Here is a 12703-nt window from a genome sequence, read left to right on the forward strand (position 1 = left end):
TATATATATATATATATATATATATATATATATATTTGTGTATATATATATATGCATATGTGTGTGTATATGTGTGTATATATGTATATGTGTGTATATGTGTGTATATATGTATATGTGTATATATATATATATGTGTGTATGTATATATTTACTTATATATATGTGTGTAAGTCTATCTATATATATCTCAACTATGTTTAATGAATTGGTTGAAGGTGATTATGAAAATATAATGTAAAATAAATTCATGGTGAATATTTGTCTCTCTACCCCATGCCACAACAATCAGTGTGAAGTATGGGTTTTTGAGCTTCATTAAAGGCTTAACAAGCATTTATTGTATCTCATTTGTTTGGGTATTGTTGTTGATATAACAGTGAACTATATTTGATTCACTAATCTCTATTTTTTTTTTTTTTTCATTCTTTGCCAGGCTACCAAGATGGTCATTGAGAAGGAAGCACCAGGACTATCTGTTGCAATGATTCAAAAATCCCTTGAAATCACTCCTATGGCTGTGCTATCTCGGTATGAAGGCATTTTTCTTTATATTGCTTTAACTAAGTTAGGACTTGATGCAAGAGAGATATGACTACCATTTGGATTGCTGCCTTGACCATCATTGTCATTAATTTCGTTAGTATCATTCTTGTGTTCATAATTCTTATAATTACTACCATATTCTACAGTTTCTTACCATCATCAACATTACCATTTCTTATTTGTTACCATGAATGTCCTTTTTAACCTGTTAGTTACCAGCACCATTATTGTCATCATATGATCATTACCATCACCATCATCACATGGTTATTATCATTATCAACACATGGTTGTTATTATCGACATCATTATCATCTCATGATTGATATTATCAACATCATTGTCATCTCATGATTGTTAGTCAACATCATTGTCATTTCATGATTGTTAGTCAATATTATTGTCATCTCATGATTGTTATGATCAACATAGTTGTCACCTCATAATTGTTATTGTAAGCACCATTGTTATTCAAGCTCTCCCTATTAACTCATTAATTTTTTTTACATTAAAACATAAAATATTGCAATTTGTATGTTTGCTTTCCCTGTGCGTGAGAAGACCCAGCAAACCAGGTGAGACCAAAATCCAAGGCCTCTGCCAGGGATGTAGCCAGCCCACTTATGTGTACCTTTCCTTCATTGGACACTAAATTCCGCTTGTGAAGACCTGTTGAGGCAAGAGAAATCGAAATCGAACTAAATTCGACGACTGGCACCCATGCCAACGTCTCCTTCATTGGACACTAAACTCGGCTTGCGAAGACCTGTTGGGGCAAGCAAAAGCGAAATCGTGATGGCACCTGTACCAGTGGAGCACTAAGAGCACCGTTCGAGTGTGATCGTTGCCAGTGCCACTGGACTAGTTCCTGTGCAGGTGACACGTAAAATACACCATTTTGAGTGTGGCCGTTGCCAGTATTGCCTGACTGGCCTTCGTGCCTGTGGCATCTAAAAACACCCACTACACTGTCGGAGTGGTTGGCGTTAGGAAGGACATCCAGCTGTAGAAACTCTGCCAAATCAGATGTAGCCATTTGGTTCATCAGTCCTCAGTCAAATCGTCCAACCCATGCTAGCATAGAAAGCGGATGTTAAACGATGATGATGATGATGATGATATATATATATAAATATGATAAACTTCTTTCATTTTCCTTCTACTAAATCCACTCACAAGGCTTATGGTTATCTGATGGTTCTGGCAGCCATAGCAGACAATTCTCGTCTGTCAATGATATAATTACAAGTTCTTTTATGCACCACAATTCCACATGAAAGGTTCTCTCAAGGTAAATAACACAGTAACCTGTGTCCTGACAGAACCTCTGCATTAAGTTAGAAATCAAGATTACTGTATAGAAGATAATTGTCCAAGGTGCCATGCAGTGGGATGAATCCGAAACCAATTGGTTGGGAAGCAAACTTGCTAACTATACAGCCATACCTACATCTAGCAATTTTTGTGTCTAGATATATCCAGAAGTGGTGCTCTGGTGGCATGATACAATTTTCATGCATCAAGCTTGTAACCTGGTTTCAATTTTTATTTCTAGCTTCTTCCTTGTACTTCGTTGGTTACGACGATGAGTGTTCCAGTTCATCCAATTGATGGAACAGCTTGCTCGTGAAATTAGCATGCAAGTGGCTGAGCATTTCACAGACACATATACCCTTAATGTAATTCTCGGAGAATCAGCATGACACAGAGTATGACAAGGCTGGCCCTTTAAAATACAGGTGCTACTCATTTTTGCCAACTGAGTAGACTGGAGCTATGTGAAATAAAGTGTCATGCTCAAAGACACCACACATCACCAGGAGTTGAACCCACAACCATATGATCATGTGCTGAATACCCTCAGCACTAAGCTATGTACCTTCTGAGCTTCTTCCATTACATCATTGTTGGGAAGTGTATGAATGTTGCAACTTATTTTCTTTTCTTAAAATCCTCAAACTTCCTGTCTGTTAGAAAATTTTATCATACATGAGTATATCTAATTAGCTTGGTTAATGTTCTTGATATATCTGTTACCTCCATAGATTAGTGTGTGGTATCCGTGGTCAGACCCTAATAATAAACTTGCCAGGCAGTGCTAAAGCATCTAAGGTAAGATATATGCTTTATTTCAGATTTGGTATGCACATGCACACGCATTTAAACACATGCACTTAAACATTTGTAAATAAATATGTGTTTTAAGTGAATAAAAAAATCTTAATTTTTAGAAAATACACTGATGTCAAGCACAAAGCAAACATAGACCTTTTTAACATAGACCTTTTTAACCTAGACCTTTTAAACATTCTTTGTTGTTCAGCCCTGGGCCACTTCTGATTTAGCAGACCTCTGATCAAAGGCGTTCCATCATGTCATTTTGGGAATATGTCTAGGCTTACAATGTCTAATATGACTTTTATTCAAAATAGTTAGCTGTGATTTGGATGCCTTTTCAAGTAGGTTGATTTATAGAGCTAATCTCAGCTCATTTTAACTTCTTATGCTTCTACTAGTTCAGTAGTACTAGTAGACATCATCATAAGCTTATGACTGGTATTATCATAAGCATCTTGACCACAACCAGTGATATTCTTACAACCAACTATATACCATTAAAATGTCATGATGATAAATTTATGAATAGTTATTAAACAATCTCTCCCAGCAATCAACCAGTTAATGTATCGCTTTGTCCCATACATTTAATTGTATGATCTAAGCTGCTCTTGAAAAAACTGAAGCCCTTGTACAGACCTGATCATTTTCCATCATTCCTGAACATGAATTCAGAGCATAGGGATCTAACTAAATACTGCAAAACATTTATCCCAGTGTTTTACTGATTTTTACCTCTCCATCTCTTTACTCTGTGCCAAAATAATGATGATGTTTGCTTTAATAAAAGGTAGGCACAGATATGGGCTTTGTGATTAAAAAGTTCACTTCCCAACCATGTGGTAACTTTCTATATATATATATCATTTATTTTCTTAGATAAACGCACGAATATAACTTCGAGTTTCTCTCAAGAAAATATAGCTCTCACCACTGAGTGTACCTTTAAGCAGTTGCTCAACATGCTAGAAATAGTAGCTAGTTCTCCTTTTGTCATACATTATGGAGTTGATATGGGAATACATATTGTAACATAAATAGAAATACCTACGCATGAAAATTGGCTAGGTGGTCATAAGTTTCTTCTGTTGGGAGTGACCTGCGGCGAAACCACCAGTCTCATCACATATTATTTGCAGAGTTATGTTATCTTAGATTGATCGGTGCAAGCGAGATAATTCACAAAAACCATAGAGGTATTTATTGCGAGTTGTGTCCCTTGCCTGTGATGTTGCTCCATGTATCAACGATATTCCTGAGGGAGTCTTATCTCTGCGAGTGTGAGAGGAGTCAATGTTTGATGTTATTGTGATCTTAATATGACAGCAATGTTAACATTTTATATGTTCAAACGTGCCTGTTTTGTATCCTAGTTTTAGTTTTTCCAGTTCTTGGATCAATTTTCTTTGCTTTACAAACAGTATAAGTTTGACCATTTTGCACTTGTCTTCTTTATAAGGCCATAATTATTAAATAATATACTTTTCATTATGCATCTCTCTAATCGCCACCTTTGTGAGTACAAAATTATAATTATAATTGCTACATGTTTGTATCATAAGTCAATTATTTAATTTTTTTGGTTTAGTTCAGGTGAGACGATTAAGACATCCCCTCCATGACCATCCACTCCTTTTTTTTTTCCTACATGACGAATCTGAGGCTATGTTGTCCAATGTGCCATTGTTGCTATTCAATCCCAGTTCATCCCTGATTCAGCAAACCTACTATCACCAAAGACACTCCAGCTTCTTATTCAATATGTCTTCCCATTTTGAAAATCATAGAATGTGCTTTGATGGAAATTGGCTGTTATTCCAGTCACACTTGGGCAGTAAACTTAATCTGTCGCCCATTTTAACAAAATTGCTTTCTCTTGTTTAGCTTTAAAAACAAACTAAGGCCCCTGTGTAATGATATCTTGGTGTACTACTTTCTACTTCTGCTATACAAGTCATGGTTTGTTTCTTTTTTTCTTTCCATCAATTGTAGAGGTTGGACATTCAAAGTCCAAAGCTGCTGGTCTTCTTGTTCAGACAAAGCTGTGTTTAACGCAATTGCTCACACATATATATATATTATATATACATGTACATGTGCACATTTACATGCAGTTATTTCTTCTTTTCTTTGAATGTACCGAGTTTCTTTCCAATAGGTAACTTATCAAATATACTGATGAAGGGTTACTTATTTCTCTCACTGTGTTAGGGATCTACGCAATAACCGTAGTTTTGTGATCATGACTGTACAATTTAGTTCCAAGTACAGTCATGAGCATATCTTTCTCTCACACCTACTTTGTCTCCTTTGTGGAGGCACAATGGCCCAGTGGTTAGGGCAGTGGACTCGTGGTCGTAGGATCGCGGTTTTGATTCCCAGACCGGGCGTTGTGAGTGTTTATTGAGCGAAAACACCTAAAGCTCCACGAGGCTCTGGCAGGGGGTGATGGTGGACCCTGCTGTACTCTTTCATCACAACTTTATCTCACTCTTACTTCCTGTTTCTGTTGTGCCTGTAATTCAAAGGGCCAGCTTTGTCACACTCTGTGTCAGGCTGAATCTCCTCCGAGAACTACGTTAAGGGTACACGTGCCTGTGGAGTGCTCAGCCACTTGCACATTAATTTCATGAGCAGGCTGTTCCGTTGATCGGATCAACTGGAACCCTCGTCGTCATAAGCGACGGCGTGCCAACCAACTTTGTCTCCCTTAGAGAGAGAGAGAGAGAAATTTTAGTTTAAATGTTTTGCAGATACAGCTTAGCTCAGATATTAACCAGTTCTGTCTTGATCTTTTTGCATTTACAGGAAGACCTAAAAGGAATTAATAGATATTATTACTAAAACCGTGGCCCAATTATTGGATGTGAAAAAAAATCTAATAATGATCAATAATTATAACATTATTGCTTGTATAATTTTGCTTTTCAAATGCTTTACATAAGCAATATGTAATAGTGTTTTGTTTAAAAAAATTCTTGTCTCATCACATTAAGTATGCTAGCACTCGCTCTGGAATTTGTTTTACACATTGCAGGTATCTTTAGGATTCATCCCCACTACTGCAGCATTTTTTAGTTTGCCAGTACTGCCAGACTGGCCCTCGTGCCGGTGGCATGTAAAAAGCACCCACTACACTCTCAGAGTGGTTGGTGTTAGCAAGGCCATCCAGTTGTAGAAACTCTGCCAGATCAGATTGGAGTCTGGTGTAGCCATCTAGTTCGCCTGTCCCCAGTCAAATCGTCCAACCCATGCTAGCATGGAAAGCGGACGTTAAATGATGATGATGAACCCACTCCGTGTTCACTCACTATAATCCTATATTTTTTCTGTTAATCTATATTCCATATTGTCTTTCTAATTTCTGATAGTAACTGTTAAACTAAGTAATAAGGTTTAATTAGACCAGAACATGTCTAGAGTTGTCACTTTGCTACTGAAGATGAAATTCACTTCTCACAGCATTCTATTATTAATAATTTTAAATTTACTTAAATTCCAAGATTGTCTTCATGAGAATGTATTTTAATAATGAATTACAGTGTGTAATTTAAATTTAATGGAATGTCTTGGTTTACACATACAAGCATAGTTGTGTGGTTAAGAAGTTAACTTGTCAACCATATGGCTTTGTGTTCAATCCTACCACACAGCAACTTGGGCAAGGATCTTCTACTATAGCCCTGGGTTAACCAATACTTTGCAAAGGAATTTGGTGGATGGACACTGAAAGAAGTCTATTGTATATATATGCAAACGTGCGCATATGTGTTTGTGTGAATATTTTAAAAGTACACTGAGCTACATTTATGGATGGTGACCTCACTATTTCTAACTAGACTGCAGCTATATTTTTTGACTTTTCCTCTCAACAATGGGTAGTTTCCCCTCAAAAAGGGTAGTTCTACCCTTTTGTGTTTCCCAGGATTAAAATAGGCAAGAATAGGTGATAGGAAGAACATCGGGCTTTTCATGTTGCAAGCATTCCTGAATAATTTACCTAGTAATTTCCATACAAGTATGTGCATATATGCGTATTTACAAATATATCTTTGTATTTATAAATTTATCTTTGTACATATGTCTGCATATTTGTGTCTGTCTGCATGTATATATTTATATTTGTTCTGCATGTGTGTGTATATCATGCTTGCACATATGAGTATACACTAATATTAACACACGCTCAAACCACATGAACTCCAGTATTAATTTCAGTCTGGTATTTATTTTATTGATGTTTATTGCTTTATTGGCTGTCTTCCCAACCACAGTTTTGAGTTTAGTCCTACTGCATGGCTCTTTGGTCAAGCGTCTTCTACTATAACATTGATTTGACCAAACTCTTGTGAGTTGATATAATGTGTATGTCTCTTCTAGTTTTTAATTATCTAAAAAATCCTTTTGGTTTAGTTGTACGGAACGTTTTTCTGGTATTTTTTATTCTTTTACTTGTTTCAGTCATTTGACAGTGGCCATGCTGGGGCACAACCCGTTAGTCGAAGAAATTGACCCCTGGACTTACTCCCTATAAGCTTGGTGTGTAATTTAGCTATTCAGCAGAAGAGACTGCTAAGTTTCTTCTGCTGAACAGCTAAATTACTTAAACGCACCAACATCAGTTGTCAAGCAATGGTGGTGGTGAGACAAACACAGACACACACATACATACCTATGACGGGCTTGGAGATAGTGGTGATGCTGGCTGGTGCGATTTTGTGGTTTGCTGGTATGCTGTGAGAGATCCAGCAGACCCCTAACTGGTTCCCTGATCTTAAAGGTGTAATGTGGATGTGTAATGATGGAGTGGCTGGTGTGGTGGTGATGCTAGCTGCTGCGGTGATCTTTCTCACAGTATTTCCTGGTAGACAATATTTTGTGTGTATGTCACACCACGTTTTTGGCCTTGTCTGTTATCCCAATTGAGTGTCATAACTCTTACTTTGATATTGTTCATAGCTCCTGCTCTTGAAAATGCGACATATAAGTGGCCATGATAAAATATCGGTTGAGGCAAATGTATTCAAACTTTTTCAAATGTTTGTCATTGAGCCTTATTAATTGTCATTGAATATGCAAGTCGAAGTGGAAACTGAAGTCTGTTTAGTGTGAATAGAATATTTGCATCACTTAGGCTAAGTTTAATTCTGGGAATTAGAACTGTACATCCTCTGTTGGAGCCTGTTACCAATGATGCCTCTACACAATATTCATGAAGTCTTTGCACTTTCATATGAGTTCCATTACATAATCCTTGACTGATCAAAAGATTTCTTAGCAGCATTACAATAGCCCCTACCTTTAAGTTGAGGCAATGAGGAGGCATATCGGATGGAGTGAGTGAGTTTATGAATTCAAATGGATAGTTCTGAACCTCCTCTTCATTATTGTTGGACACTGAATCTGTGCTTAAGTATGTTTTAAGTGCCTCTGGTATAATATTAAGAACTGTTTTATTTATTGCAAGACAGTCAGAATTTTTAAGAGATAAAATTACTTGTTTTGCCATTTCTTCTGGCATGCAGTTGTTGAAAATTTCTGGGTACAAATGTACAAATTGAAATGCAAAAGAATTAAATAATAAATGGATTTATGAATGAATGTTTGGTTATTGCATTTATTTCCACACTTATTATTGCAAACATGTTTTAACTAACCTATACTATACATACACTCAAATACATTCATATATATATGTCTCGAGTTGTAGCTGTAAGGCCAGCCTTATCATATTCCGTGTGAGGCTGAATCTCCTTGAGAACTACATTAATGTTATGCATGTCTGTGGAGTACTCAGCCATTTGTGAGTTAATTTTATCCTCGTGTGGTAATGAAAAGTGAAATTGACAGCCAATATTTGCTGTGTCTATGTATCTATGAACTTTTCTTTGGATTTATGTATCTACTGACTCTCTCACTTTCTCTCTTTCTCTTTCTTTGTGTCACTCTTCTCTCCCACTTTTGATTTAACAATGTGTATATGTATCCATGTATCTACTTCTCTTGCGATGTGATAAACATTTAAAAACAAAATGAATGCCATCACCACTCACTGTCTCTTTCAGTCTCTCTCTTTCTGTCTCACTCTCTCACTTTGTCATTCTCTCACTTTCTCTCTCACTTTCTTTCTCTCTTATGTCCTCTCTGAAACATTTAAAAGCACAAATTGAACACCGTCACCACTCATTGTCTCCCTCACTCTCTCACTTTCATTCTCACTCTCTTTCTTTCTCTCTTACGTCCTTTCTGAAACATTTAAAAACACAAAATGAACGCCGTCACCACTCACTGTCTCTTTCACTCTCTCTCTCTCTTTCTCTTTCACCTTCTTTTTCTCTTACTTCCTTTCTGTCCTCCTGTCTCTCACTTTGCCACTTCTTTGAAGTAAGTGTGATGCACACAACAGGTATGTGCAAAAACAAAAAGTTAGCGTTGGTAATTTATTTAAAAATGGAATTTCCTTGAAAATTAAACCTGTGAATCCTGAGTTGAAAATCTTTATTTGGCACTAAGAAGTCTTAAAAGTTAATTAGCGAATTAACCATTTCTGAGTTTGTATGCATGTTACTGTCTCTGTATTTCACACCTGTCACATATATCTTATTTTACATGGGAACATCTAGTTTTGAAAGAACCTCGAACCTTCAGATTAGGGTAACAATGCTGAGTTATGCTGACAATGACTATTGTAACTGTTTAACTCTGGATCATCATTGCCATCTACCATGATAGACCAAAGGCTCTTGGTCCTGCTCATGTTCTGTTGCTATATAGTGTATATGGCATTATCACAATTTTGATATCTTAGTACAACACATGTTATGATAACAGCCACAGTGGAAATACAAATGCATGGTGATATCAGTGCAAGATTTTACCCTCAGGTCTATGGTTACAGACAAAAAGCATTTCAGCTACTTTGTTTTTGTACTTGGTTTGCAAGGTTTTTTTTTTTTTATGTGAATTCATGTATTGAAACAAATTTTGTTGTATCTAGAGAGAGATATTCAACCAGTTAACATTTTGGCTACCTTTGTCTTGAAATTGAAGGTGGAAAACTATGCTAAAGAATATGGTGATAGGATGACAGTGAAAATCTTGAGGCACTTCTAAACACTGCCTGCTTTTTCTTGCAATGTTCTATGTACAGCAGCAATGCTAAGAGAATGGAGGAAGCAAGAACAGTTTGAGGCCGTTAAAAAAGTGTAAAAATAAACCTTTGTTGTTCAGCCACACATTGACTAGAACTAAAGGAAGAGTTAGAAAAATACTGTTTGATAAATGTGAGGAATACAAAGAAATGCATTTCTACCAATATAAATAATTAATAATGCCAGGAAGTAAAAAAAAAAAATAAATAAATGATACAAGGTTTTGCTGGAACATAAGTTTGGTGTTACCAGTTCATGAAAAGGCAGATTTTGTTAATGTGTGCAAAATAACATTCATTGCTAAAAATATGCCAGTAGATTACAAAGAAAGAATATTAGAATAAAATGCTTTCTGCTGTATACCCAAACTAATATTTTTTTTTTTGTGTGTGTGATGTTTTACTATTGTATTTATGTACAATATGATATTTTCACTGTACATGACTGTTCTTCTTGGCTGATTTCCTGCTTTATGTTTAGCTATGCTGGTAACTTACTTTGTGCACAAATGTTTTCTACTGATTCTATGCAGCTATTGTTTTTCTTTGCCATGTTTTATAATTGTATTCATGTGTGATATTTTCGCTGTAAATAACTGTTCTTGTCTGATTTCCTGATTTACCGATATTTTCATCTCAGCTGGTAGCATGCTTGTTATTAAATGTTTCCTGCTATAGTTAAGCTCTTTTCTTGTCTTCTTTGTAAATTACAGTAGTATTGTTGTTAAAAAGATATTTCTAGTCTATTTGCATGTTTTGCTCTTCTTTTATATGGCACCATCATCATCATTACATTGTTTTCCACGATGTTATGAGTTGGATGTGTCATCACAGGTAGTTCTTATTTAGAATTACTGCCATCTAGATGCGTCAGGAACCATTTCTCATTTTCATATTTACTTTGTGGCAGGGTTTTTATATCTGGATGCCCTTCCTATTGTACTGGAAATATTTGTGTGTGACATTAGCATTGTGGAAGTTGTTTTACTCCCTGTATTTCTAAAAAGTCCTCTCTTCCTTGCATTATCTCTGTTTCTTCCTTTCTTTCACACATAACTATGTGGGGAGAGAACCAGGTTAAGAGCATAGCAAATAAGTGGGAGAAGCGAACCCAAGTGATAGGAGCAAGAGATGATAGGAGAGAGAGAGAGAGAGAGAGAGAGAGAGAGAGAGAGAGAGAGTTGCATGATGGTTGATAGAAGCAGTGCAACCAAAATGATATGAGAGAGTGAAGAAAAAGAGCCAAAGTGGGAAGGTGATAGAGGAGAGAAAGGAAAGGAGAGAAGCTGGGTGATAGATGGAGTTCTGAAAGTGAGAGTGTTGGGAAAGGTAGAGAGAATTAGTGATGAATGTAAATAATGAAGGAATAATGAGAGAGAGAAGTGAGAAATAATGCAAACTGATAATGAGGAGAGAATCAAGTATAAACAGTTCCATTGTGATGTCTTCCCTTGTTAGACATGAGAAGTGATTAGGAGATACTGAGGTGTATTACTAGGAAAAGGGTGAGAGTAATAAATGAGTAAGTAATGAAGAGAGAGGGGAAATTGGTAGAGGAAGAATTAATTTGAACACAATGGTTGGGAGACACTCAAATATATTTTACACCTGAATCTCAATCATCACGATCGTTTTCGTATGTTTGTCCATTCCTGCATTGATTGAGTGGATCTTCTCCAACACAGTATTTTGGGCTCGTTAGGTCAGGTTAATCTTCATTACTTTGTCCCTGGCCATCCATAATCTCATTTTTTCATTGTATACAATATATGTGAGCACAAACACATGCTCACACAACATTTTCATTTTATGTACTTTTTCAATGCTGGTGCGAGTTAGATGTCGCTGTTCATATCTACTTTCATTAGGAATTACTACCCTCCGAATGGGTCAGAGGACAAAATCTCACTTGTATGTTCTATTTCAGCTTGGTTCTTATGGCTGGATGTTTTTCCAATCACCAATCACTTTATAGAGTATAGTTGATACATTTTATCGTGGTACCAGTACTAAAGAGGTTGTCATGTCTTTGACAGATCTAAAGCATTTCTCTTGATCCTATATTGTCTCTACTTGTTTGCCAATCACTTTACGAGGTGTACTGAATACATTTTATGATGGCACCAGCACAAGAGAAGTTCACTTTGGGGCTATCTCACTAAACTTCTCTAGTCACGTGGGGGTGTTCTGATCCCGAGATTCTCACATTGTGTTTGTTCAGTTTCCCTGAAAAATGAAAGGTTACCTTATCACTAAAACAAACTCGCTTGAGGAATGTTTCATCTTCAGAAATTAGTTGTAGCATGTGAACTGCCAACTCTCTTCGTCTTGGTTTATCATTTGGCTCAATTGCCTGTAGGAGTTGCACTTTGTAAATGTACAATCACAGGTTCGTATGTAGGATCTTATGAACTGTTTAAAAGTGGTGGCTCTAACTGTCTAAAAGCAGTATGGATGGACTTCGTGGGAGAACGAGAAAAGTTTCTCTTACATGATCAATGTTTTCCTCGGATGTTCTTGGTTGCCCACTCCTCTTTCTATCTAACAGTGTCCTTATCTCCATAAATTTCTTGTGCTGTGCACGAATTAACGGACGTACTCTGTTCTGTAGTTTCATTGAGTCTGCGTATCTGATTTTGTCTCAATAAACCATGATACCCATTGCGCCTACTCTTGAGGAGTAGCCATTTCTTAGGGGGTTCATTAAAAAAAAATGCCTCTTTAATCTGCAAGATGCCTGACACACAAAAATGCATTGTGATTAAAAACTTTGAAAACCACTGAGTACAATAGAACAAGTCTGATTAAGATATCTTATCAATTGCCTTTGCAATAATTTTTTTAAATTGTAAAAAGAATTTTATGGACACCCTGTATATGTATATATAT

At 36.3% G+C, this 12703-nt stretch overlaps 1 protein-coding gene across 1 annotated transcript in view; it reads left to right on the forward strand.

The window, feature by feature from the left end:
• The window catches only part of LOC106878505 (gephyrin), a 23447-nt gene extending 20708 nt beyond the window's left edge, over positions 1 to 2739 (forward strand). The window contains exons 5-6 of the mRNA XM_014927730.2: positions 437 to 531; positions 2592 to 2739. Of these exons, the coding sequence (XP_014783216.2) occupies positions 437 to 531; positions 2592 to 2724 (228 nt within the window). The 3' untranslated portion in view covers positions 2725 to 2739. The remainder of the gene's footprint in view (positions 1 to 436; positions 532 to 2591) is intronic.
• The last annotated feature ends 9964 nt before the right edge of the window (positions 2740 to 12703 follow it).

This window comes from Octopus bimaculoides, chromosome 4 (assembly GCF_001194135.2).
Source record: "Octopus bimaculoides isolate UCB-OBI-ISO-001 chromosome 4, ASM119413v2, whole genome shotgun sequence".
NCBI lineage: Eukaryota > Metazoa > Mollusca > Cephalopoda > Octopoda > Octopodidae > Octopus > Octopus bimaculoides.